This window comes from Coenobita brevimanus, chromosome 97, assembly GCF_032717465.1.
Source record: "Coenobita brevimanus isolate Jiangsu-jjx chromosome 97, ASM3271746v2, whole genome shotgun sequence".
Taxonomy (NCBI): Eukaryota; Metazoa; Arthropoda; class Malacostraca; order Decapoda; family Coenobitidae; genus Coenobita; species Coenobita brevimanus.
In genome coordinates, this window is record NC_137050.1 from 12,315,893 (window position 1) to 12,341,650 (window position 25,758).

General features: G+C 42.3%; 1 protein-coding gene across 1 annotated transcript in view; it reads right to left on the reverse strand.

Moving 5' to 3' along the window:
• Window positions 1-25,758, reverse strand: part of LOC145413825 (tyrosine-protein kinase BAZ1B-like) — a 219,422-nt gene that overhangs the window by 2,102 nt on the left and 191,562 nt on the right. The window contains exon 26 of the mRNA XM_080283486.1: window positions 8,135-8,228. Coding sequence (XP_080139612.1) covers window positions 8,135-8,228 — 94 coding nt within the window. The remainder of the gene's footprint in view (window positions 1-8,134; window positions 8,229-25,758) is intronic.

Below are 25,758 nucleotides of genomic sequence, written 5' to 3' on the forward strand. Positions count from 1 at the left end.
GCTGTTTCAGAGTCATGTGATTTTCGGCTACTCTATCTATTATTTTTTCATATTTCTGCACATTTTTTTTGGAAATAATGATTGACATAGTTATTTTTTGCGTATTTTTTTACCCATACAAATATCTAACTTCAAAAAAATTTCGACCGGAAACTTGTCTATTGGTTGGTAAGAAAAAATGAGGTCGGATACTTTCTAAACAGACCTCATATGAAGTCAGTCACATATCCAGTAATGATACTCTACTATCCAATAAGTTCATTAAAGTATCTATCTATTTATCTATAACCATGGGCCTTAATCCCGTAAGGGGTGGCTACAAGCAAATTGCCTGCATGTCACCCTGACTCCTGCCATTTTGTTGCCCTCCCCCCAACTTAGATCCCTCTCCCTCATATACCTCTCTACTTCATCCCTCCATCTCATCCTAGGTCTTCCCCTCCATCTCTGCCCCTACAACTCACTCAAGTACACACTCTAGTTTGTCTCTCACTCTCCATTCTCTCCACATGGCCAAACCACCTCAATGTATTTCTCCTAATACATTCTATCACATCATCAAGGTATGCTGGTATATAAAAAGCGTGTGACAAATTTACACTTTCAATGCAAATTTCAGCTCAAACTTTATGAAATGTATCAACACAATTCATTTCATTTTTCGTTTCATTTCTAAAGGCTCCAACATGCTTGCATGCGTCGGCCTTGGTCACCTAATGGCGGCTTTCCACGCTGCACGATCCATTGCATCCTCCCTGTTCAGTCCCTTAACCCTGGGGTCACACTTAATGACCTCGTCCCATGTCTTTCTCGGTCTACCCCTCATAACCCCACCACCAATATTAACACTTCTCACCTTCCTCACCCAATTATCATCCCCCATCCTCTCCACATGTCCAAACCATCTCAATCTACCACTCCTCATCACAACACCAATACACTCCAGCCCCATCCTACCTCTCAACTCTTCCATCGTAAACCCAGCCCCCCCGGACCTTGCACGCAGGGACACACTAGACATCCACCTAATCATTGTCATTTCTGTATGTCTGAGCTGGCGAATATCCTCCTCCTTTACTGCCCAGGTCTCACTACCATACAGCATTACCCTCCTAACACATGCTGCATATAAAGACCCCTTAGCACATAGGGATAGCCCTCTCAATGTCAGAAGAGGCAAGAGCTCACTGAATTTCTTCCAACCACTTCTCACCTTAGTCACAGAGCTAGCTCCAGCCCCACCTCCAGCACACAACATGTCTCACCTCCCCCCAGCCCCAGCCCAATGTTCACCCAAATGAATTTCTGATTCTGCCTGATGTCCACATGAAGTCATCAAATAAAGGCACTGTCAATCATTACAAGAATCCAGTTGAGTGCCCAGCCAGCCCCCTGACCGCAAACCACTTACTTTAGCATCGCATAATACACTACCCGCTACATGGTTTCACAGGTTTAAACTCACACCATGAAATGTTGCATTATTTCTTCTTTACCTGTTAAGAGGACTACGTATATTATTTCTGTTCCAGGTTTAGTATATTGTACTTTCACTTTTCCCTTACTTTAGCATCACCTAATACACTACCCGCTATGTGGCTTCACAGGTTTAAACTCGCACCATGAAATGTTGCATTATTTCTTCTTTATCTGTTAAGAGGGATATATTACAGGTACTTCTGTTCCAGGTATAGTATACTGTACTTTTACTTTTCACTAGGTTAACCAACTGACACTATAACTTTTGGGGGACAATTCGTTTAATGTCACAGCCACCATAACTTTGCTGGTGTCGCCCAATACACAACTTCCTGCATGGCTTTGCATGCATATGAGGCGTCTAGAGCCAAAGGGGCATCCCCACCAATATACTGGTTTTGAGTTAGGTAGGGGAGACAACAGGCTTAACCCTCTTCTCAGTGACAGCACTGGTTGCCATACAAGATTCGGCCTTCTGGACAGTGGTAGAGGTGCTCAAAGTCACGTGGGTTTGTCCATGCTGCCGGGCGAACAAATCAGAGCAGGCAGGCATCTAAGCCACACAGCCCAAACCAATCAGCATTATCACTTTCTGCCACTCCCCCAGAGCAGCCAATCAGCAAGCTTGTGGCCCGCCCGGTGTGACGATGAGGCTTCCTTATCGTGTTCACTGAGGTGTATAATTATTACGTATTGGATTTTTACCCCATTTATCGTGGATTATTGGTGACAAGATGAGTTGTTGTTATTGGGGTTGAAGGAGAGGTGACAAAATGAGTTCATCACATAGTTACGGTGAGGAGGTGGTGCCAATAACCTCTCGTAAGTGTCAGAAGTGTGTGGAGAAGTGGAAAAAGGTAGAAAGGAAGAGGAAAAGAGAATGGTGAGGGGGAGACAGCGGGAGGGGGCGTGGCACCGAGGAGGCAGAGTTGGATGTCTATCTCCTAGATGACGACCCCACCATTTAACCCCCCACTACCCCTTCTCAATTTACTTAAGCACTACACTACTTTTTTTTTTTTTTAGTGTTATTATTTCAATATATTATGGTAGAGGAAAAATAATAACTGCATTGATTTCAGTTTTAGTTGTCAAAAACGTGAAATTACAGTAATAATTATTCGTTTATTAATATTAAGTGAACTGGAATCTTCAGTTAATAAAGTTTTGTACATTAATACATTCGTTGATGTTTTTTCTGCTATGTTTTTAAATCCCTACAATATGTTATTATGCCCACTTATAAATTGGGGGTTTGGTTTACTGCCTATTTTGTGGTTACGGTTATTATTGTTTTGTTTTTTTGGCTTTACATGTAGAGCATAGGCGCTGATGATCATTTTGATGCATAAAAGGTTTGTTTATTGCCTTCTGGCTATGACGTTACCATAAACACAACTTTAAAGCGTCATAACTCAAAAGTACATTTTGGCGCCGATGCCCCTTTGGTTCTAGACGCCTCATATACAGTACTCAGACCCTGAAGTGTTGTATTACTTTTGCAATAAGTATTTACTGACTGTTGCATGATTTCTGCTGCTGAAAGTGAGTACTGAGTATATAACCAAGGTTACAGCAAACTGATACCAAAAGGACTTTTCTTTACATAATTCTTTTGGATAAAGACGATTTCCTGCATGTGATTTCAGTTTGCTTCATGTTCCTCATGATTTTTTCTCTCTGGCCTGGCGTGTTGTATATAAGTATCTTCAAAAGTGGCAGTACAGACTAGTCAAGAAACTGTAAACATTAACTTCATTTCTCACTGTGCAGTGTTTTTGCCACTACAGAAAGTAACTATTTAAAAAAATCGATTACTCCAATTCTCAGTATGGTATGATAAACTAGTTTACTGTTCTCCTTTCCTAAAAGGTTGTAGATTATGGATTAGTAATAAAACAACAACTTTTCAATGAAATGTTGGATACAGTAGTTTGAATACCAAAAGTGAGTGCGGATGAATTTCTTTCTTTAAATACCAATACTGTACTATTAATAGGTGTATCTAGCTTCTGCTTTTTCCATTGTGTTCCTCATTTTTTTCCTTTGTTTTCATGTGCATCTCATGTTAACAGATGCAAAAGAGGCAGTACTGAGTGCAAGGGGAACTGAAGGTAGTTTTTATTTCTTGACACAAATGTGGCATCCACCAACAAACCAAACCTCCACACATTCCCTCACGCCTCGTTGTGGCAAGGTTCACAGCACAGGGCAGCCCTACAGGGGCAGTTGCCTGCCTGTGGTTAATAGGCCTGCTCAGTCAGGCAGTCTAGGGTTGATTATTTCTGTAAGTGGCCAAGTTAAACTTCAACCTTTTCTCCATCATTAAGCATTCATACCATAAAAATATGACAATGCAAGTACATAACGTGTTAAATGTGGAAGATAATAAATATCTTGAGTGCAATTATGGCCCAAAATCAACTGGGAAAGTATGGCCCACATATTAACGGCCGTTATTAAAATGCATGTGAGGCTCAAATAATTTATGTGAAGGTTGCAAATCTAAAATGATGTCAGCATATGAAAAAGTTAAAGATAACTCATTCATTATCTACTCCTGTGTTGCCCCATGAGGAGTGTAGGAACCCAGGGCTAGGCAAAGTTGGTCTTGATATTTAACCCCTAAAATCATATGACTGATGATCATCAGTCTGCGAGTTTGCAGAATCCCAAGAATGACGATCGTACAAGGAATGTCAAAAACTGCCAAGCATTAAGCCAGCCCCTTTTATGACGTAAATGGCTCCTAACCAATCAGAACTAGGGAATAAGGTGGTGGGATGGAAGATCCCACCCCCTCACGAGGTCAGTGGGGGAATCCCCCCTAAGAGCCATCTTCACCTCCCTCTGGCTGATTGGATACAGCCTGCTCTGTCCCCTCCCACCCAAACTACCCACCAATACCAGATCTGCATCATATGGGGGGGTGTCTCATGCCCGCTTAACCCCCTCCCCCCACCCCCACTTCCCTCCCCACCTTTAAATCAAATGACACAGCAATTTCCCTGCTATAATTGCTTTGTGTGTGTTTCCTCCAGCCATAATACCCCCCACACCACCTCCCCCACATTGGGGGGGTCTCATTCCCCCTCATCCCCACCAGAGACCCTCAACCCCACCCCCACCTCCCTCCCTCCCAATCCTTTGTCCTGAATATGGTACAGTAATTTCCCTGCCATGAGTGGTTTCTCTATCTCTACCCACACAAAAATAATCCCCCACACCACCTCTCCCCCACATTGGGGGTATGTCTCTCCCCTGTCTGAGACCCTCCACCCTACCTCCACCTCCCTCCCTATCCTTTGTCCTGAATATGACATGGTAATTTCCCTGATATGATCAGCCTGTGTCTGTCAACTCTCATCAAAATTACCCTCATACCACCTCTCCCCCGCACTGGGGGTATGTCTCACCCTCGCCTGAGACCCCCCGTCCCACCTCCACCTAACTCCTTTCCTAGTCTGTGTCCGGAATATGACATAGTAATTTCCCTGCTATGGCCACCCCTTACGGGATAATGGCATCTGGCAATAGACAGATAGAATTTCCCTGCTATGGTCTACTTCTAATCATTGCCAAATAACTCTGACTGATGCTTAGAAAGGTTTGTTATAAGTTTATAGTAATTTATGGAAAGTTATTAGCTGTCATGCTGACTCCTGCACCTAGTTACATCAATAGAAACGTATTTTACATTGATTTCACTGATTTAGGTAAGGTTCTTTAGCAAAAATTAGGTTTTTACCAAATTTTTTGTTTGTATTTTTTTTTTTAACTCCCATGCTGACTCCTACACCAAGTTTCATCAACAGAAACATATTTTACATTGACACTGATTTTGGTGTGGTTCTCTTGCGAAAATTAGGTTTCTGCTGATTTCTTCCGGTTTTCTCTCTTACTGCAAGGGGGGACTTTGATAATCTTTCATGGACAGTTTAATTTAACCATTAGGCCTAAGGGACTGAGATTGGCAATTTCAGATGTGTAAATTCAAGCTCTTCAAATCTGCAAGAAAAAAATTTACCTTGGTATAAGATGAAAAACTGACCCCGAATTGCAATTGGGGTGGAACATAGCCTCAAGAAAAATGCAGTCTTTAGGGGTTAAGATGAGAGTGACCAGCCTCACTCATCCCTGAGTGGCATTATGTGAGCAATAAACCCCAACCACTCCTTGGATATAAACCTGAACCTGTTCAATCCAACTGGAGCGTCTTAACTGTCCACTAAACCACCATGCGCCATAATTTGGTTGTACAGTTACCACCCAGCGTAGTAAATGGTTTCCTAGTGTCCAGGAAACCATTTGGCTTGTCACTCAGTGTACAGTCACCCATACACAGAAGGAAGAGGAATGAATGAAGGAAAGAATGACAGAAGTGGAAAGATGGAAAGAAGAAAGAGAGGAAAGGGCGGGCAACTGTGAGCAACACTACATCAAGTGGGTGGATGGTGAGTGCCCTCACCAACCACTAATAACCATATTGAAAAAAAATTACTTCAACGAACTTCCTCCCTCCCTCTCTCTCAAAGAAGAAAGAAACAAAGACCAGAAGCCGGCAGATGTTATTTTTATTATTTCCAGGAAAAATTAACCAAAAGAAAGCAAAATAAAAATCTGTTTGCTCTGAGATATCAAAACATGGCTTTTAAGGGAATGGAGGTCATATACCAAGAGAAATAGACTGAGAAAGACAGTTCCAGAGTAGACCTGTTTCATTCAAGAAGGCAGAGAACTGACTCTTACAAGTTGAACAGAAAATGGGCGAGAGTGAACTGCCAGACAGGTGCTATGCGCCGACCATAACAGAGGAGGGATGCAAGCTGACAGTTCAAAAGAGAAGTGACCACTGAATTAATGATGGAAGAGGGATAAAGGTACACCAATCCAATGCAGTGGCAAGGTTGACGAGTCACTAAATGAAGGAGCGTTGATGACACAAAAAGTCTTTGATTGCTCCCTGTTTAGAAGAGCTGTATGTGGCAAACTCCCCATACATATGAGCTGTACTCTACAGAGGGGTGAGTAAGGCCCCTGTACAAAGTCAACAGCTGTGCAGGGGCAGAGAAAGGAATCCTAAGCATGCTGGATGCTGGAAGGTGATGAAGGACCGAGTTGTAGTGATGAATATCAATGAATATTCCTTTGAAAGGTTGTGGCAGGCTGAATAATGTAGTATTAATTTTTGATACATTAAATGCAATGACATTCCTTATATCCCCACACTGAAATAACAGCCAGGTCAGTAACCAGGCGTGCGTGAAGTAAATGCTGTGATGGGTGATGTGAATGCAAGAAGAAATGTGATGGATGGAGTCATCACTATCAGTGGATAGGGCAACAAATGTAGTTCAAATCATTCATGAATAGGATGGAGAGATTTGATGACAAGACAGATCCCAAACAAACATCAATAATGACAGGTCTTACAGAATGGTGGCTATATACTACTACTACTACTAATCTCATATTTTGTTTTTCGAAAGTGTCAATTTTTCCAAAGGAATTCATTAATGCTCAAAACACATATGTACCTATACAATTACAAGAACTTTGACATTATTCATATACAACACAAACTTCATCAGAAAAGGCAATAACTGCACCCTGAAATCATCTACCACAACATCTCTCTCAAGATCACAGCTTTTCAAAAAGTGAAAGGCTTTCTGCTGCCTTTTAATGATTCAACAGAAGCCAACTGTTTCATAACAGCAATCTATTATGTAACCTAAGGACCACAAGGGTCAATGACAGATCAGAACAAGATGAATGAAGAACAGCCCCTAGTTCCCTGAGATGCTGAGGACTTTCATATTGCAACATCACACTTGGGCATGCCGATAAAGCTATTAACAATTCAGTAAGACACTTCAGTTCACCAAATATACCAATAAGCATCTTTAAAGTCATGAACAGTTTAAATTCTATTCTAGCTTTTACTGGCAGCCAGTGCAACTTGATTAGAAATGAAGTACAGGGGGTCCTCAGAGGGAGGCCATGGATAAGCCTTGCTGCCTTATACAACGTTAAGTGAACCTTCACTTTAATAAATCATTTGGAAAAGCAAGCCACATTGGATTATAATAAGCAATATGAGACTGGATTATTGCACTTGCCAATGTTATGAGGTTACATCTATTCAGAAACTGTCCCAAAGAGTACAGGTTGCTGATGTGCAGATTACAACTTCTGACTACTTGATTAATGTGTTCCTTGTAATTTAGCTTTGAGTTAAAATATATTGCAAAATTTCTAACAGAACACTTATAGAACAACCAGAGCATAAGCTAGAGATGAAAGAAGAAATAAGATACCAACCCCAGGAGGGCAGTATGGAAATGACAGATTTGTGCCAGAGTCAAAAGACTTTGAGATATCATGTGCAATGGTAAAGGTTTCACCAATATTCAGCAAAGATGACCAAAAACAGATAGGAAGGTGAGATCACCAGTGGAACTTCCCTTGTGGAATCCATGCTGGTGGCCAGAAAGTGGGTTATGTGAAGAAGGTTGTCCAGAATCTTTCTACTGTGAACAGATTCAGACATTGGAAATGCAAGATACTGTATTAAAGCATATGGGCAACAGTTTGAAGAACTATAAACCCAACTATGAAACCATACTAGTGCTCAGAACTGATATATCCTTACCACAACATCAGGTTCGGCAACCGCCCTGCGATTTCGGCTACTGCGCCCTTTTCTTTTACTTCTATCAACGCAGTCTACACATTCCCAGTCTTTTCTGCAAATACACATCAAAACAACACTGTAATATGCAGGAAAGCACAACAAAGCACTTAGGTTTGTTTATATATCGTCACCCTCAAAAAGAAATTGCCTAAGTCATTTTTCAGCGATTTCTGGATTTTTGCCTGAATCAATTCTTCATCACGTGGTGCACCTATTGGTATAGCTGCCTTTGCCAGGTCTAGGGTGTGAGTGGTCTAAAATGCGCCTCAGGTTTCTGTCTAAATCATTTAAAAGTTAAGAAAATGAGACAGGTTTTTCTTGATTTCCCGAAAAGTAGAAAAAATTACTTAGGCAGTTTCTATATGAGGGTGATGATATATATATATATACACAGTATATGTATGTACTGTATCTATATCTATATATTATATGAAGCATTGAGAATGACAGAGGCAAACTCGCCACCCAAGTGAAAATTGGATTTTTATACAAACATTTTCATTAGACTTCGCTCTACAGTATGAGAATGGATGGATGTGAGTTTGCCTCTGCTTTCCTAAGGTAAACCCCAAGAAAAGCTATGGTGGGGTCAGCCAAGATCACGAATGAGAGTCGGTGTCTGGCTTGGGGTGACAGAGGCGAACTCACGCAACTTCATCTCTTCTTCAACCAATCAGCATGCGGGAAGGATGGCTTGAGCTAATGAGCATAATGATACAGTCGTTTCTGTGCAGCTCCCAACTTTCCAATGTGTCAATTTTAAGTATGGCAAGGTCTTCATTTTTGACAAAAATTATAAACAAGGCTTTGCCATTGCACCAGACTACGACTTATCTCACACCAATGAACTCAAGCTTCAAAAGGGATGGGCCCCAGCTTATAATCTATCTTTTAACTTAACTGTGATAACCCTGCCTGTCAAGTACCATCTAGCCATACAGATCTCCAAGGAAAAAGCTGAAGACCTCAAAGTACTCAGAGAATACTTAGGGCAGTACCAATGTGGAATTCTTGATGATGTCATTGCCAGACAATCAACTTCACTTGCTGCAGAGAAGGAGGTGGCATTAAATAATGACCAGAATGACTACTAATTACCTACCATTCCTCCTCAGCACACCAGCTTCTTTAGCGAAGTAGACACATCATCTAGAGTGTGTTACCTTAGCTTAACATTTATTTAGTAATTACTATTATTTAAAATATTTGTAGAAAAAAAATTAATTATCTCATTCATCATCATCATCTGGACATCCTTTTCCACCATAGAACAGGGTAAGGAGTAGCAATGTCCAGATGGCCCAAATCCGCTCAATCCAATGGGCTGTGCTTCCATTCGCTCACCATTCAAGCCCCCCCAGAATCCTGGCTCTATCTGATATGCCAAAAACATTCACCACATTCTGTATCCAATAGAGTCAATCCAGACGCTCTCACAGTAAAAAGGGGAGCCAAATCCCTGATCATGAGCTTCTCACAATATACATCCAGCCCACTCAATTTCTTATCAGTCCCCTAGTCTCACCAACTTCCAAACCTCAATTCCTCATACACTAATCCACCATATCCTTCCACCTCCTTCTTGGCCAACCTTGCCCCCTCCCTCCTTCAAATTTGCTCAGATATATCTTTTTCACCACTCTATTGTATCCATTCTCTCCACATGACAATACCATCTCAGTACACTCTCTTCAATTCTGGTGTCCACAAACTTCTCACTCCAAATCTTTCACGAATCACATTATTTTACATCCTATCCACTCTCTGTACAGTACTCCACATACATTCCTCAACAGTCCCATCTCCACTGCTCTCACTCTTGACTTTTCATTTTCTTGTCACACCAGCCGGACCTCCTTTCCCACCCTTGGGTAGGGTGAGGAGTAGCAATGTTCAGATAGCCCAAATTTGCTCACTCCAATGGGCCACGCTTCCATTCACTCATCATTCAAGACCCTGAAATCCTGGTTTTATCTGATACGCCAGAAACATTCACCACGTTCAGTAGTTTCACATAAACGTAACCGACAATCAATCCAGATGCTGTCACATAAAAAAGGGGTACCAAATCCCTGATCATGTGCTTCTCCTCTCAATATTCATCCACCCAGCTCGATCTCTTGTCAGTCTCCTAGCCTCACCAACTTCCAAGCCTCTCTTCCTCACACACTTATATACCATATCTCTCCACGTTCTCTTCTGCCTACCTCGCCTTCTCCCACCTTCAAATTCACTCAGTTATACCTTTTTCACCACTCTATTATTATCCATTCTCTCCACATGACCATACTGTACCATCTCAGTACACACTCTTTCATTTCAGTGTCCACAGACTTCCTCACTCCACATCCTTCACAAATCATACTACTGTATTTCCTATCCTATCCACTCTCTGTACTCCACATACATTCCTCAGCAGTCCCATTTCCACTGCTCTCACTCTTGACTTTTCATATTCATGCCACACCATAGTCTCACATCCATATATTAAATCTGGCACTAACACTCCTTCATGTAAGCCTCATGCAGCTGCAACACTCAAGCCTCTGTTTCTTATCGAGGCCTTCATTGCACCAGCTACTTTTTGCTTCCTTATGTCATTCTACTTTCCACTTCTTTTGCACATTTTCCTCTATTTTCTATCATTGTACCCAAGTATTTCAACTCTCTCACCATTTCCAGTCTCTCTCCATTCACTGTACCATTGCACTGGGGAGTCACCTTCTCCCTCAATAACCATCACTTAACTCTTTTATACATTTACTTTCAAGGCACGACACTCACAGGCATCAGCAAAACTCTGCACTACTCAACCAAGTTCTTGTCCGGTATTTGCAAGTGGTACTGCATCATTACTACACAACAAATTTGGAGATATTCCATCCATCACCATTCATTACCAACTCCATCCCCCTTTCCATTACTTGTGTTTTTACCTCTCTCATCACCCCATCCATATATATATATATATAGATATATATATATATATATATATATATATATATATATATAGATATATATATATATATATAGATATATATATATATATATACAGTAATCACTCTAATATCCGGACGCCCAATAACCGAACATCCCCACTAACCGAACCTTATCGTCCTGGGATCAAACATTCCCAAAATGGTCCGAAAATCCAAAAAAATTGGAAAAAAAAACGATTTTTTGCCGTCCGTAATTTGAACTTGCCGCGCGCCGCGTGAGAGCATTGTTTTGGTTCGTCATTCCTCCGACGTCCGATAGAGCGCCGCTGCATCCTCCCCACTTCCCGCCTGTCTCTCACCGCGACTGGACCTGCGCTCTTCGTAATGGCTGCCCACGTGCTCGCTTTTGTGGTGGTGCCGTACTTGCTGCAAGGCCTCCTGCTGCTCTCTGCCCTACTCTTAGTGTGTGTGATGATGGCCCCGCCTCCTGAGAAAAGGAAGAGAGTGGTGTTGACTCTGGAGAAGAAACGGGAGATATTGGAGAAGGTTGATGCGGGTTGGTCTTCCTCTCCTCGCATTCTCCGCGGAGTTCAACCTGGCCCGGTCGACTTTGTTTGATATCAAGCGTTCCCGAGACAAGCTCATGCAGTACACGGCTGACTTCTCGTCGAGAAGCAAACGCAACGTGGAGAGGAAGGTTATGTTTACTCCCAAGTATGCAGAGATCGACCGCTCCACGTTGATTTGGTATCGACAGCAACGTGCAGCTGGTGTGATGGTACGTGGAACGGGAGCTGAAGGCTGCTGCTGAGAAGTTTGCAAGGCTTCACGACGCCCTAGACTTCAAGGCATCCGAGGGCTGGCTCTTCGCGTTCAAGCTGCGACATGGCCTTACTAACCGTAAAGCACATGGCGAAGCATTGGACGCTAACGAGGATGGAGTGGACGAGTTTCGGCACAAGGTGAAAGGCTTGATCGACAGGGAGGGCCTCACTCGGGTCAAGTCTATAACGCTGACGAAACTGGCCTATTCTATCGCTCGGTGCCAACGAACACTCTCGCCGATGAGACGGAGAAGCGTGTACCCTGGCCGCAAGCTTTCTAAGGAACGGATATCTGCTTTGTGTTGTGCCAATGCTAACGGCATGCACCGGCTTAAGCCCGTTATTGTTGGCCGTGCAAAGCAGCCTCGGTGCCTTCGTGGGGTGATGGATGTCCTTCCTGTCGTATGGTACCATTCTTTGAAAGCATGGTTCACAGCTGTGATTTTCAAAGACTGGTTTCACCATCACTTCGTCAAGGAGGTCATACATTACCAGACGAAGACACTGGGAATTCCTCGCGACCAGGTAAAGGCTCTCCTTCTCCTCGACAATGCACCTGCCCACCCGTGCGACAAGGACTTGGTTGCTGAGAATGGCCGTATTAGGTGCATGTTTCTGCCACCCAATACGACTGCTCTCATTCAACCAATGGACCAAGGAGTGATCGTGGCAACAAAGCGCCTGTACCGTCGGAAGTTCCTGGACGAGGTGATGGTGGTTCTCGAGGACGAGGACGAGCGCAGGGAAGGACGTGACACTCGAGGCAAGCGGACTTTGGAAAACCTTCGCCGCTACAACATCAAGTCTGCGCTGTACAACTGGGCTAGTGCATGGAAGGAAGTCCCTGTGAAAACTCTTGAAAATGGTTGGTCTCGTCTGCTTCTCGGAACAGATGTGGAGTACGATTTCCTAGGGTTTGACGTGGATGACTTCCATGCACGGCTACGTACGCACGGCGACGATGTTGATGTGGACGATGTTCGTGAGTGGTTGGACGACGACGGGCGATCCTGGGTATCAGACGTTGTCTGATATCGAGATCGCGTCTTCGGTTGCTGGTGTCAGTCCCGAACTTGAAGATTCATCACGAAGGCGATGATGATGCAGACTCCGCCCAGCAGGACACTACTCCAGCCATCCCCAAGCTGAGCGCACTGGAACATCTAGAGTTCGTCCTAGACTACCTGGAACACCCGGACTGCGACAGGGAGATGGGGCCCTTGGGACTCGTGGAGGAAGTGCGTGCTTTCCGGCAGCGCATCATCAATCGCCAGAATCGTCGGTCCTTGCGTCAGTCAACGATTGACAGTTTTTTCAGGCCCGTGACCCCCGCTGTGCCAAGCCCTGGTTCCACTCCGTTGCCTCCCCAAGACAGGCCCTCATGCTCCGAGCCACAGCCCAGCACATCAGCTACAGTGGAGTCACCGCTCGACGTGAGTTTGCGGCTGTCTTCAGAGTCTTCTGTAGTCGGTACGCCATCACCACTACCCACCGATGCACCCCTTGGACGCCTGCCAGTGATACTCTCGGGCTCTGACAGTGAATAAACAGCAAGAACTTCTCCACTAGACCACACGGGAATTTTGAGTGTTGTGCAGTGAAAAAAACGGTGTGTTGTGTTAAGGTTTTCAAGTTGGGAGAAAAGACTAAGTAGAAAAGAAATTTAACGTAACTAACCTTCTTTGTTTTGGCTTTGGAAACTTAAAAAAACTTGGGAAAAGTTAATGTGCAACACTTAAATTTAATGGAACATTATTTGGACTAAAGTGAACACTGTGAAAAGAACGGACTTCTGTGTGTTAGTGACTAAGTTCAGTGCAAGACTTCAGGAAGAGTGTAGTGCAAGTGCTTCAGGAAATCGTTCTTACTGTCAGAGTCCGAGAGGAGGCGGTTATTCATCGAGGTGGCCAGGGACTTGCTGTAAGTAGCCAAAATGTTTCATGTTGTACTATTTTCCATACTATATTTACCAGAATGTTTCATATTGTATTTTTTCCCATACTATACTTACCAGAAAGTGTCATACTGTACTTCTTTCCATACTAAACTTACCTCATGCATGTGCAGTAGGAATGTGTTTTTCAGAGTTCGGTTAGGTTCGGTTAGGTTAGGTTCGGTTAGAGTCCATAAGTACCAGAATGTTTATTAATGTATGAACATACTTCTAAACCCACATTTTATGTGTCTATTGCATTTATTTCAGTCATTTATGTGCCTTATTGGTGTGATTTGGGTGTTAAATAGGTGCTATGCATGTCCGGAGGGAGTTGTATAGGTGTTTCTCTGTGTTAGGGTCCGTAAGTACAAGTCCATAAGCTGGGGCCCAATATCCGGACAAAACCAATATCCGAACCTACCGATGGCTCTATTGATCCGGATATTGGAGTGATTACTGTATATATATATATACAGTATACTGAACAACCAACCATGGGGACATCACACAACCTTGTCGTGTGCACACGCTGATGATGAACCATTAACTCAGATGCACATTTACCCTTACACATGCTTCATGGCCATCATAAAAATTCTTGACAGCACCTAGCAGCTTACCATCTACACCGTACATGTGCAAAACCTTCCACAATGCTCCTCTGTCTACTTTGTTGTATGCTTTTTTCAGATCAATGAATGCCATAAAAACCTTGTAGTCCTTCTCACAAGGCTTCTTGACTATCTGTCTCATTGCAAATATTTTATCCACACATCCTCCGCCACTCCTAAAGCCACCCTGTTCATCACTCACTCGCTGATATCTCTTGTACTTTCTCTATAATAGTTCTTTCATTTACTTTCCCTACCACACTCAATAAACTTATGCCATGATGATTCTTGCACTCACTTTTCTCACCTTTATTTTTGTACAGGGATACAATCACAGCCTTTTTCCACTCTGCAGGCACAGTGTCACTAATCCATGCCTTCTTACATATCTCCAAAAAGCACTTCATTCCACTCCCTCCAATACACCTAATCATCTCTGCATACACCTCATCAACTCCCGCTGCTTCCATTTTTCAGCCGCTTCACAGCATTCTTCCCCTGTGCGAGTGTCACATTTCCTGGCACTACACTCCTCTGCACATCCCCAAAATTAATCATGTTTACAGTGGCTCTGGTCTCTCTATTACCATTCACCAGGCTTTCAAAATATTCTTTCCATCTGGTCCTTACTTCATCCCCTTGAGTTAATAATCCACCACTTACATCCTCCACATCTTCACATTTCTTTCCGCTTCTCACTTCTACACTTACGCACCTCTTTCCAGAATAACTTCCTATTTTCGTAGTAGTTTTCATTCATTTCTCGTCCTAGTTCATCATTTACCTCCTTTTTCCTCTTCACTAGTCTCTTTACGTGCTTCTTTCTCTCAATATACTAAGTTATTATTTCAACTGAACCCCTGTCCTGTAACCACTTAGCCACTTCTTCCTCTTTTCTTCCACTGCTCTCTTAAACTCTTCACTCCACCATGCCATACCTTTCTGCTCTGTTGTTACTCTTGCCACACCACACACGACTTTAGCATTCCTAACTAAGCAATCCCTATATGCATTCCACAGGCTGTCCAGAGTCATTTAATTCCTATTGACCGATTCTAACTCCTCCCCTACTTTGGTCCAGTATTCATCTGCCATTTCTTTGATCCTCTGCTTCTTGACTTTGAGTCTTTCTCCATGACTGCTCCTCTCTCTCCTGGTCCACCTCACTAATCTCAGCTTAATCTTGCATACCACAGTCATATGATCTGACAGACCTCCACATCGTCCTCTCATGGCCCTTGTATCAGCAACCGTTCCCAGCATCGACCTCTCTACGAGCACGTAATCATCAGGCTCCTTTCAACACGATCCCTGTTCCCTTTACACCATGTATATTTATGTGCATCTTTGTTTGAAATACGAGTTACAAATGCACAGCCTCCTTTCCTGACACATATCCTTCAGTTGCTTCCCATTATCATTTTCTCCTGGTACTCCATTACTACCCATTATGTTATCCTCAGGACCAGTGCCTACTTTTCCATTCATATCGCCCATTATGATCACTTTATAACTCCTGGGCATTTCTCCCACTGCTTCATCCAGCTCATCCCAAAACCTGTCTTTCTCTCCCTCACTCCTGTCCTCAGACGATGCACATGCCACAATCACCACCATTTTCACCGTCTCAAACTTGAACTTGACATGCATCCGTATATTAAAGTTGGCACCAAACACTCCTTCATGTTAGCCTTGTGCAGCTGCAACATTGAAGCCTCTGTTTCTTGTCAGGGCCTTCGCTGAACCAGCTACTTTTCTTCCTTGTGTCTCTCTACTTTCAATTTCTTTAGCACATTTTCCTCTCTTTTCTATCACTGTACTTAGGTATTTGAACTCTTTCACCATTTCCAGTCTCTCTCCATTCACTGTAACATCGCACTGGGAGTCACCTTCTCTCTCAATAACCATCACTTTACTCTTTTCTACATTTACTCTCAAGGCACAACGCTCACAGACCTCTGCAAAACTCTGCACTAGTCTACCAAGTTCTCGTGCAGTATTTGCATCACAGCATACAACAAAGTTGAGATATTACATCCATCACCAACACCATCCCCCTCTACATTACTCGTGTTTTTACTTGTCTCATCACCCCGTCCATATGTATATTGAACAACCATGGGGACATCACACAACCTCCTCGCATGTCCACACTGATCATGGACCATTCACTTAGATGCCCATTAACCCTTACACATGCCTCACTACCATCATAAAAACTCTTGACATTAATTTCTTTAATGTTCATTTCACACCATTATATTACTGAACATCAGTTTGCTCCATAACAATATATAACAATTTATTTACCACAACAGGCATATTCTGCATTAAATGGGCTTTAAAGAGACCTCATTCAGCAAAATTAATAAATGTACAGCAAAGATATGATTTGCATATTGGCAAACTTTAACTCTTGTTTTCTCAAAACTGTTTTGGTAAGTTTGCCCCGGTCATTTTCAATGCCTCATAAACATACGCTCGCTCGCTCTCTCTCTATAACTTTTAGTTAACAATATACATTAAAAGGTGGCATCATACTGGTCATTTCTGGCTAACATGAGTGTCATTTTTGCTAGCAGAACTGGCTGGCAAAATGAGGTGTTTGTCACACTAGCATGCTTTGTTGGTATACTGCCTAACAATATACAGAAGACAGATGGTGTCTGTCATGGATCCTGCAATGAGTTCTGAGTCTTTACCGTCAGATGAGCTTAATACTGGCTGACGATGGCACAAGTCATGAAATGTGTTTACAAATGCTGTTCAAAGATGGTCAAGGGAGTTCATGAAATGATTTTGTACCAACCATTAAAAAAATTTGAGGCACTTAATAAGCACAAGATTTTCACTTCATTACAAATGTGCCTAACTACAATTATATCGTGCTCTAATGGAATATTTTATTCACAGTTACAAGAACTGATATAAAGCTCAGTTAGGTACTCATCACAGCAACAGAGCTCACAGCTTCTATCCACTTCTTGTAGCAGGTGAGATCCTGCTGCTCAGTGGTCACCGTGGCTAACAGCTAGCAAAAACAACAAAGATGTTTACCAAAAATGATCAATGTGACACCACATTCATCTAATAAACACTAAGTATATCTTAATTTGCATACGGAACAGTACTAACAATTTCAACAGCAACACAGTTCAGGAAAAATTACCATTAAGAAACAGCTGATAATGTACAATCAGAGACAAAAGTTGTGCTGTGAAATTTGGTAAAAACATCCACTGAAAGGCACAAGTTTTGGTGTGCTCTACTTTGTCATACAGACAGTTGGTAGCACTGACATGAGTTGCCATTTGTTCCTGGTGACGAGCCTGTGGATGTCATTATAATTTTGGTAACTAAGCAAACCATATCTATATACTGTGCTTTTCAGCTGCTAATTAACTGTTAATGTTACTTGATGTACTGTATATGAACCATGTCTCATCTGTTCCCTTTTCTGCTGTCATGTTAGCAACACTTCAATTCAATTAGCTAAAGAACTGTCCTGAAATCACATCTTTATTAATTCGACTTCAACTTAAGTTGATAATTATGAGCTGTGACTGTCATTATCTGCCACTGTTATCAAACAAAACAGTACAAACTTTTTTACACAAGAGGGGAGAGTTACCGTATAATGATGATCGAATGTTTTGCAATTAGTGGTGAAATTAATCCTACAGGAGGGAGTCCAAACAAATAACCCTGATGACTGAAATCTATGTAAGACTATTCATGTACAGGCATAACCCGGTTTTACGATGCAATTGGTTAAGTAAAAAACCCATCACTTGGCAAAGTATCATATCTCGGGGAAGATTTAACACGTAAAGTATAGGGATGCGTTTTTGAGTCATGGGTTTCCCCCCAACCAAGTCCTAAACGTTCACAAAGAGTCCAAAAACAAGTTTCTTGCTAACCTAAACCCCTAAATGATTTCCAAACAAGCTAAACTATGCCTCAAAGCAGTTTATAACTCACTTAAACCTATAAATAAAATATGAAAATCATTGTAAATAAGTCTGGAAAAAATCAAACTTAGGAAACTGTATCTCCAAATGACAATGTTCACTCCACCTATAACATAATCTAAGTCTAAAAACAATTTATAAATCAACCTAAACACAAAATTTAAGTCTAAAATACCATCAAAACCAGTTTAAAAAAAAAAACAACAACCACCATCGTTATACAAAGGTCTGGCCATCATTTGGCAGGGCAGGGTGGTATTTCTACCCCCATCGTCAAACCGGGGTATCGCATATAGCAGTATTGTATCTCGGGGTTAGCCTGTACTTCATTCAATTGCAGTTCGTCTCTTTAGGCATAAGTACTACTTCAGGTGCTGCCTTTCATTTCTGTGATTACAGTATTTCTGGGTTTTGTAGAAGTGTGTTAACATGAGGTCAACCTGAATGATGACTGTTCTCATTGTGCCTTCGTCCCAAAATCACCTAATTCATCTCTCCTTTCTCTGAAATCTCCATTCTAGGTGATTTAAATGTTCATCACCACCTTTGGCTCTTCTCTCCTTTCACTGATCCACCTGGTGAACAAGCCTACATCTTTTCTATCCTTAATGACCTAGAGCAGCTAGCACGACACCCTACTCGTATCCCTGAATGCCTTGGAGAAAGCTCCAACATACTTGACCTCTTCCTTACAACTAATCCTTCTGCTTACACTGTTAACCTTTTCTCTCCTTTGGGCTCCTCCGATCACAACTTTATTACCTTAACCTGTCCTTTCGCCTGTGGACCCTCCAAAGAAACGTTGACTGTGGCACTTTGGAGCTGCAGATTGGGAAGACCTCAGGCAGTACTTCTTTGGTTTTCCCTGGAATGATTTTTGCTTCCATGGCCGGGAGCCATCTGAGTGTGTATTGTGCATTAAGGAGATTATTCTCCCAGGCATTGAAGCATACATTCCTTTCTCATACCCACTGTCTAATGCAAGAAAGCCTTTGTTTAATCACGCTTGTTCTAATGCTGTCCGCAACAAGGAGAGGGCCTATAAAAGGTACGGAGCCAACCCACCCCTGAATAACATCTTTTATACATTTCTGCCCGGAAACGTGCTAAGTCTGTTCTTCGCTCTGCTAAAAATAATTTCATCCGTACAAAATGCTCTCAACTCTCCAACTCGAACTCTTCCTGCTCCTTCTGGCACCTTGCCAAAAACCTTTCTAACAACTTTACCTCATCATACTTCCCTCCTCTTTTCACTCTGATGGCTCTGTAGCTATTTCTTCTACTGATAAAGTAGATCTCTTCGCTCAGACTTTCTCCTCCAATTCCACCTTAGACCACCATCACTTCCCCCCTCTGACTTCCTCATGGCTAACATTAAAATTTCTTCAGCCGATGTATTTTCTTCCCTCCTGTAGTTCTCAAGAACTGTGCTTCTGTGCTTACACCCTGCCTAGGCAAACTCTATCGCCTTTGTCTGTCAACTTGTACCTTTCCTTCTTGCTGGAAGTTTGCTCTCATTCAGCCAGTCCCAAAGAAGGGTGACCATTCCCAACCCTCTAACTATCGCCCAATTGCTTTAACATCCTGTATCTCAAAAGTTTTCGAGTCTATTCTTAATAGAAAATTTTTAAAGCATCTTTCATATCATAACATTCTTTCTGACTGTCCGTATGGGTTCTGTCAGGGACGCTCCACAGGCGATCTTCTCACCTACCTTTCAGACTCCTGGTCATCCTCCTTTCGGGACTTTGGCGAAAGGTTTGCCATTGCACTTGACATCTCAAAGGCTTTCAATCGAGTCTGGCATAAATTTTTAATCTCCAAACTGCCCTCTTATGGTTTCTATCCTTCTATATGTGTCTTCATCTATAGCTTCCTTTCTGGTCATTCTATAGCCGCTGTTGTAGACGGCTATCGTTCTTCTCCTAGATCTATTAACAGTGGTGTTCCTCAGGGCTCTGTCCTATCACCAACTCTCTTCCTTTTATTCATCAATGACTTGCTAAGCTGTACATCTAACCCTATCCACTCATACGCTGATGACTCCACCCTTCACCTTTCCATTCGATTCCCACAACGTCCATATCAGCAGTTACTTCAACAGGCAAGGGATGAGGCTATGGCACACCTAATGTCTGACTTGGCTCGTATCTCTGACTGGGGTAAAAATAATCTGGTTGTTTTTAATGCATCAAAGACTCAGTTTTTGCACCTATCAACCAAATAAAATCTTCCACTGGTATACCCACTTATGTTTAATAATACTGTACTCAATCCTGCATCATCCTTGAGCATGCTTGGGGTTTCATTTGCTCGGGACTTGTCTTGGAAAGATCATATTACATCTCTTGTAAAATCTGCTTCCAAGCGATTGCGTGTGCTAAGCTGACTCTGTTCCTTCTTTGTCCCTGCACAATTGTTGACTCTATACAGGGGTTTTATCCGCCCCTGTGTGGAGTACAACTCTCATGTGTGGGGAGGCTCCCCATATACAGCTCTTCTCAATAGGGTGGAGTCAAAGGCTTTTCGTCTCATTAACTCTCCCCCTCTTACTGACTCCCTTCAACCTCTGTCTCTTCGCCGCAATGTTGCATCTTTATCTCTTTTCTATCGCTACTTCAATGGTCACTGTTCCTCTGAACTGTCTGCATGCATTCCTCCACTTCTACGACGGGCGCGTAGCACCCGTCTAGCAGCAAACTCTCACCTCTTTTCTGTCCAACTCTCTAATGCAAGAGTTAACCATTACTCCCAGTCCTTCATTTATGCAACAGGTCAACTCTGGAGCTGTCTCCCTCTGTCTGTATTTCCTGCTTCCTATGATCTCCAGTCTTTCAAATGCAGTGTGTCCAGGCATCTCGAAATGAATGGATCTTGAATTTGGCTCTCTCTTGTATTTTGTTTTTCTCTTGGAAGGAACAGTTTTGCGGGCTCATGGCCTTTGGTTCCTTCTTCTTCACATTAAAAAAAAATATATATATATATATATATATATATATATATAATTTTTTGTTTTCTAATTAATGCTAGATCATTCCCTCAGCTAGGAAAGCCCAAACCGACAGCACTGGAGAGGCCTGAACAGGACACAAGGGAAGCGAGAGTGCAGGCCATGTAAGAAAACGCTGCATGGGTTGTGTAGGCGGAAACAATACACCATGTGGTACACCATCGGTACCCTCCAGCACTTTTCAGATGTTTTTGAAGAATGACCACCTACTCTCTGTGAAATATCAAACCCAAAAATAGCAGGTCATGCGAAATGGCAGCGAGTAATGTAAGTGGACTGAAACGGTTGAACTGGATATGAAAAGTAATCACAAAAAATGTGCAGTATGGTAGTCTACTGATCAGTGTAAATGAGTGTTTGTATGAAATATCTGCATGCCAAGGGATATGACAAGCATGATGAAAATGGTATGTGATTATTATTATTCTTTTCATCCATCCATCTATCATCCAATCCTACATTGCCCCATGAGGAGCATAGGAGTCCTGGGCTAGGCAGTTGATCCCGACATTTAAGATGAGAGTGACCAGCCTCACTCATCCCTGAGTGGCATTACATGAGCAATCAACCCCAACCATCCCTTGGATATAAATCTTCACTGGCTCAATCCGATTGGAGCGCAATAATTACCCACTAAACCACCAGGCGCCAAAATTTGGTTACATGTTACCAGCCAGTGTAGTAAATGGTTTCCTGGTGCACAAGAAACCATTTGGCTTGTCACTCAGTGTAGAGTCACCCACAGGCTGAAGGAAGTGGAAAGAATGAAGAAAAACAGAAGAGGGAGTGTAAAGTCACCCGTAGGCAGAAGGACAAGGAAAGAATGAAGGAAAGACAGAAGAGAATGGAAGGAAAGAAGGATGGAGAGGAAAGGGCAGACACCAGAGAGCAGCACTACATCGAGTGAGTGGATGGTGAGCGCCCCCACCTACCACAATTTTTATTATTATTATTGTTACGTGGTAAGTGGGGGCGCTCACCATCCACTCACTTGATGTAGTGCTGCTCTCAGGTGTCGGCCCTTTCCTCTCCTCCATCCTTCTTTCATTCCATCCTCTTCTGTCTTTCTTTCCTTCATTCTTTCCTCATCCTTCTGCCTACAGGTGACTTTACACTCCCTCTTCTGTCTGTCTTTCCTTCATTCATTCCTCTTTGTTCTGCCTGTGGGTGACCCTACACTGAATGACAAGCCAAATGGTTTCCTATACACCAGGAAACCATTTACTACGCTGGATGGTAACCACATAACCAAATTAAGGCGCCTGGTAGTTTAGTGGGAAATTAAGGCGCTCCAATCGGATTTAGCCAGTGAAGGTTTATATCCAAGGAGTGGTTGGGGTTTATTGCTCACGGAATACCACTCAGGGATGAGTGAGGCTGGTAACCCTCATCTTAAATGTCAGGACCAACTTGCCTAGCCCCAGGCTCCTACACTCCTCATGGGTCAACATAGGATTGGATAATGGATGGAATGGATCGTTATTATTACCTCCCCCAAGGAGGTTATGTTTTCACCCTTGTCTGTTTGTTTGTTTGTTGGTCAGCTTGTGAGCAAGATTACACATAAACTACTGGGCAGCTTTCCACGAAATTTGGTAAAAGGACGGGCCTTGGCCCAGAATACACTCCACTACAGTTTGGTGCGGATCAGGATAAAGGTGCGGATCCAGGATTTTTTTTTTTTTCACTTTCTTTCACACTGCGAGATAGGGTGTTTTCTTACATTTTTGTAAATTTTTCAGTGAATATTGCATGGATCTTGATGAAAAAATCAGGCATATTTAGGATGTTGGTATTTACGAATGTGTACAGTTTGGCAGGATTCATATAAAATTCTGGATCAAGCAGATTTAACCTGTGGATTGTGAGCCAAAGCTCCGGCTGGGTGGCGTCGTGTTCTGAGCCACAGCTCAGGCTGTGCTGGCTGTGCATCACCGTAAACGAGTCGACCCCTACGCAAACTTATGCATGGCGCTACGCAAAGACGGAGAGAGAGAGAGAGAGATTTTTTTCTTTTCACTAAATGATCCCCTGGATGTTTATCTTCAAGTTTATAATAATCAATTTTTTTTTCTTCATTTTTCCACTACTCCCGCATGTAAACTTACACATGGCCCTATGTAAAGACAGAGAGAGAGACAGACAGAGTGATTATTATTATTATTCTTTTTTTTTTCACCAGATGATGCCCTGGATGTTTATCTTCAAGTGTAAAAAAAAAAAAAAATCCCCTTTGTTTTTTTTTGTGCACCACAGGGTGAGTTAAGAAATGATAACTGCGCAATCCATGGGTTAAATAGGCTTTTATAGGGGGGTAGTCTTTTTCCAGCTGCATGTTGGGCCTTGGCGGAGGTATGTGCTCTACTGTCATTATAGTTGTCATTATTATTATTATTTTCTGAGTTTTATCCCATGTCCTCTTTTGTTGATAAGGGCTAAGGCATTGCCCCTGGGTAGAGGACTTTGGTTTTGGAGCATGTAGCACTTTATGATTGGATGCCCTTCCTAATGTCTACCAATGACCCTTGGGTGGACTCGAATCTCCAACCCTTCAGTCAAAGCATTCCAACTCACTGAGCCACAGCTGCTACAACCAGCTAGGTGTCAGGAGAGTGCTACCTCTTCCAGCACGGCAGATTACCCAGGTGTGGCGTGAACTCATGTTTCTTCAGTCTCCAGTTAGGCGCTCTACCACTGAGCCACCATGCGGCAAGGAAATCCAAAAGGAAGAATCAATGTGGTGTGTGAATGTCAAGTTACACAAGCAGAAGAACTAATAAAAGACTAATATGGATGGATGAAGTATGTATGGAGGTGCACATGACGTGGGCTAGAAACCCCCTCCTTTTTTTTTTTAACCGGCAATCAATGGAATAATGTTCACCATAATATCAATTAGTGAATTTTCATCTAATGAAATATGTATAACTGAGAAGAGTTAATGCAGACTCTATTTACATAACATCATTATACAATACAGTCACGCCTCGCTGTATGATGAGATTTCATCAAGCTAAAACCCATTGCATAACAATGTAATGTATAGTGAGGTCAATGTGACATGGGTTCAAAAAAACTTACCCTTTTAGGCTTGCACATAGTACTGTAGCATCATGCTTTCCACTAATGGTAGCATCCTTGCCAGACGTGATTTCCATGTCACAAGTTTCAGTATTGTATATACTTTCACACACAACAAGTTAATGCCATTTAATATCACACGCTGCACTATTTGTTAAGCACTTGCATTGTTATCTGGTGACAGCAATGTTTTTTCAACAGCCTTGCATCAGCAAAACAGAACGAAAAGGAGACAATAACAGTGAATGTAAATACTAGGCAGAATCATGGCTCAAACATCTGACTGTCAGTTTGTGGGACACATCGTGTATGCACTGAATTGTTGTACTTGGCCACCACAATTATCATATACGCAAATTTCGCCTACGTTATTGCAAAATTGAGTATAACTTTTAGTTCATCGTTATATCGATTTATCACATACCAAGCAAACATATCATATGACCTGACTGTAATTCACATATACAGTATAACTGTAACATTTTAGCATTACTGGTTTTACAATTGCCTTTTTTATTTATATATAAGATCATTATGATGCCCAGTTTCTCATTACATGATCCTTTCCTCCCTTATATTCTTGCTATAATGGTGAATTCATTATACTGTACAATCACTTGTTCTACAAACAGTTTTCAAAAACACCTCTCCATCATAAGACAGGGGAGTGTTGTACAGTATCAAATAATGAAAGACTGGAAGTAATGCCTTCTTCAATAGACACACCCTTAGTTTTGTATTCTTGTTTTGCTGTATTCACTACAATGGGGGGAAGTATAGTTAACTCCTTAAACCCTGTGATGTGTTTTTCAACATACATTAATCCCTCGTTATACGATGCCTCATTATACAATATTTCGCTTACACAATGTCGACATTTTAGTACCCTACGCTCGCTATACGATGGGAACGATTCGCTACAATGATGGATCATCTACAGCTCAGTGAATAGCGAACGCAACGCAAACGTCCCCACACGGTCAGCACTGGACAACACACACACGTCCATCGGTCCAGCCTCATCAACCAGCCCTGCCCAGCCAGCCAGTTCTGACACTGATGAGGGCTGTGAGGCCCTTACTGTCCCTTAGCCTAGCAGTCAGGACAATTCACCGTCAAGTCAATTCGCCGTCAGGACGATTCCCCGTCATTCATATATACATATACTGTATATCAGTTTATTTAGCAAGTACACTAGTTTTTGAATTAT